Source organism: Grammomys surdaster, unplaced genomic scaffold (genome assembly GCF_004785775.1).
Source record: "Grammomys surdaster isolate TR1022 unplaced genomic scaffold, NIH_TR_1.0 125896, whole genome shotgun sequence".
Lineage (NCBI taxonomy): Eukaryota > Metazoa > Chordata > Mammalia > Rodentia > Muridae > Grammomys > Grammomys surdaster.
In genome coordinates this window covers 2,640,085-2,642,012 of record NW_021620720.1, presented here as the reverse complement: position 1 = coordinate 2,642,012, position 1,928 = coordinate 2,640,085, and the positions used below count along the sequence as shown (strand labels likewise).

Below are 1,928 nucleotides of genomic sequence, written 5' to 3'. Positions count from 1 at the left end.
TCTTTCTTTCTTTCTTTCTTTCTTTCTTTCTTTCTTTCTTTCTTTCTTTCTTTCTTTCTTTCTTTTGTTCCTTTGTATCAGTTAAAGATGAAGCATATAATTGGGTATCCTAGTACCCTAAAGACATAAGACCCCCCCCCCTTTTTTTTGAGTAACATAGATAGATTGAGTCCTCAGAGAAAACCTGAGGCTATGGAAGTTTTATAGCTCAAGACACCAGTCACCAAGCCACTCCATCCGAGAATCTGTACCCTAATCTCCAACCCAGGCCACTTATAGCAGAGAGGGCATCTTTTCATCTGGGTGCATTCAGGATGCAGTAGAGAGCACCACACACACCTCTGGGAAGATGCCAAGGTGGCCTCTCCTTTCATCCTCTATAGGAACTAGGAGCTACCAGGAGCATGGTCACCGGATGCTGCTTATCTGGTTGCATGGCGTGGCCACAGCTGGGAAGAACCCCAGCAAAGCACTATTCGAGGGCCTTGTGGCCATTGGCAGGAGAGACTTGGCCGGTAAGTGAGCCCTGGCTGGAATTCTTGGGCCCTCAAAGGGCTGCTCAGACCAGAGCCCTGTGTGACTGGTCTTAAGCAAAGTGAAAAAGGCTGGTCCTTACTCATCAGTATCTTTGAGTAATAGTGCCAGTTAACCCTGTGCCCTCAAAGCCACCAAAGTCACCAATGATGCTGTAATCTTTACCTCCCCAACTGTCTCTGCCTTCTAGTTTGGAGTAAGGCTGAGACAGTCTTGGGACTTCTTTTCCATAGACATTAAGAGAGATGAGTCACAAACTGGCACAAACTGGCCTAGACATTGAGTTGAGCCTTCTGAAGCCAGCACAAGATACTTAACTATTCTACCCCTAAATGACTAATTTGGGATTCCTGTAGTGTCTTGGGACTTTGAGACAAGCAGGATCAAAGGTTGTGGATCTAATCCCCCATTAAAGGCTGGTTTATGAAAAAAGCCTTAAGCAGTGGACATGTCCATCAAGGTGGGCAGCTTCAGGGTGGGCTACCAGGCAGTTACTGGAAGCCATGGAGGCTATGTTGGTTATGAGGTAACAGGGAAAACACTTCTTGCTGTAAGCTGGGACCTGAACTCAGGTTCTCTGCAAGAGCCATGTGTAGGGGTGATATTTAGAAAACGGCACCTGGTAAGGCTTGTTCCCGAGAAGCCACCAAGTTCCCAGGGCTCCAGCTAGCTAAATGTGCAGGCCCTGGCACCCATGAGACTCCAGAGTGGGGGAAGGCTCTGCCAATCCATCACACTGCATCCACAAAGCTCGGCTGAACCTCAGACAATATCTGCCATCCTCGTAGTACCCGGAAGAAATGAGACTCTTAAAGCTTAATGATTATCTAAAGGATTTATTTATTTAGAAATGATCAATCAATAAGATGCCCACACAATTAGAGTTATTACCCAATATCTAACCTTTTGATAGAAGTTGCTACCCAGGACAGCTTTCAACCCATCTGTGGTTCTCCATGGCAGATAGCCTCCTTCTTCCCTTCCCCTTCCTCTCTTTCTCCCCTCCCCTTCCTCTCTTTCTCTCCCAGCTCCACCTCCTCTTCTACTGCTTAATCACAAAGCTCCACTGCAAATACAATGTAGCAGAATAAGTATCCTGCTACAGCCATGAGTGCTCTTAACTACAGAGCTATCTTCTCCGACCTTCCCAGATATTCTGAAGAACCGCAATGTATCCTCTTAGCACTAAGACTCAAAGGAAATTAGGACACAAACCAACCTAGGGAGGAAGGGAGGATGCACTCTAGGCAACAGGGGTCTTGTGTTCTACAGAAAGCACCAGGAAGATGGCAAACGGTGAGCCCACAGCCCCCAGGAGGTGTACAACCATGTGAGCTTCGGAAACACCTAGAGATTACCTACATGGAAGAGGACATCTATAAGGGTTTTCAGAG

The 1,928-nt window shown here is 46.8% G+C and overlaps 1 protein-coding gene across 1 annotated transcript in view; it reads left to right on the top strand.

The window, feature by feature from the left end:
- The window catches only part of Ankdd1a (ankyrin repeat and death domain containing 1A), a 21,915-nt gene extending 20,198 nt beyond the window's left edge, over positions 1-1,717 (top strand). The window contains exons 14-15 of the mRNA XM_028752384.1: positions 384-515; positions 1,686-1,717. Of these exons, the coding sequence (XP_028608217.1) occupies positions 384-515; positions 1,686-1,717 (164 nt within the window). The remainder of the gene's footprint in view (positions 1-383; positions 516-1,685) is intronic.
- Positions 1,718-1,928: the final 211 nt, after the last annotated feature.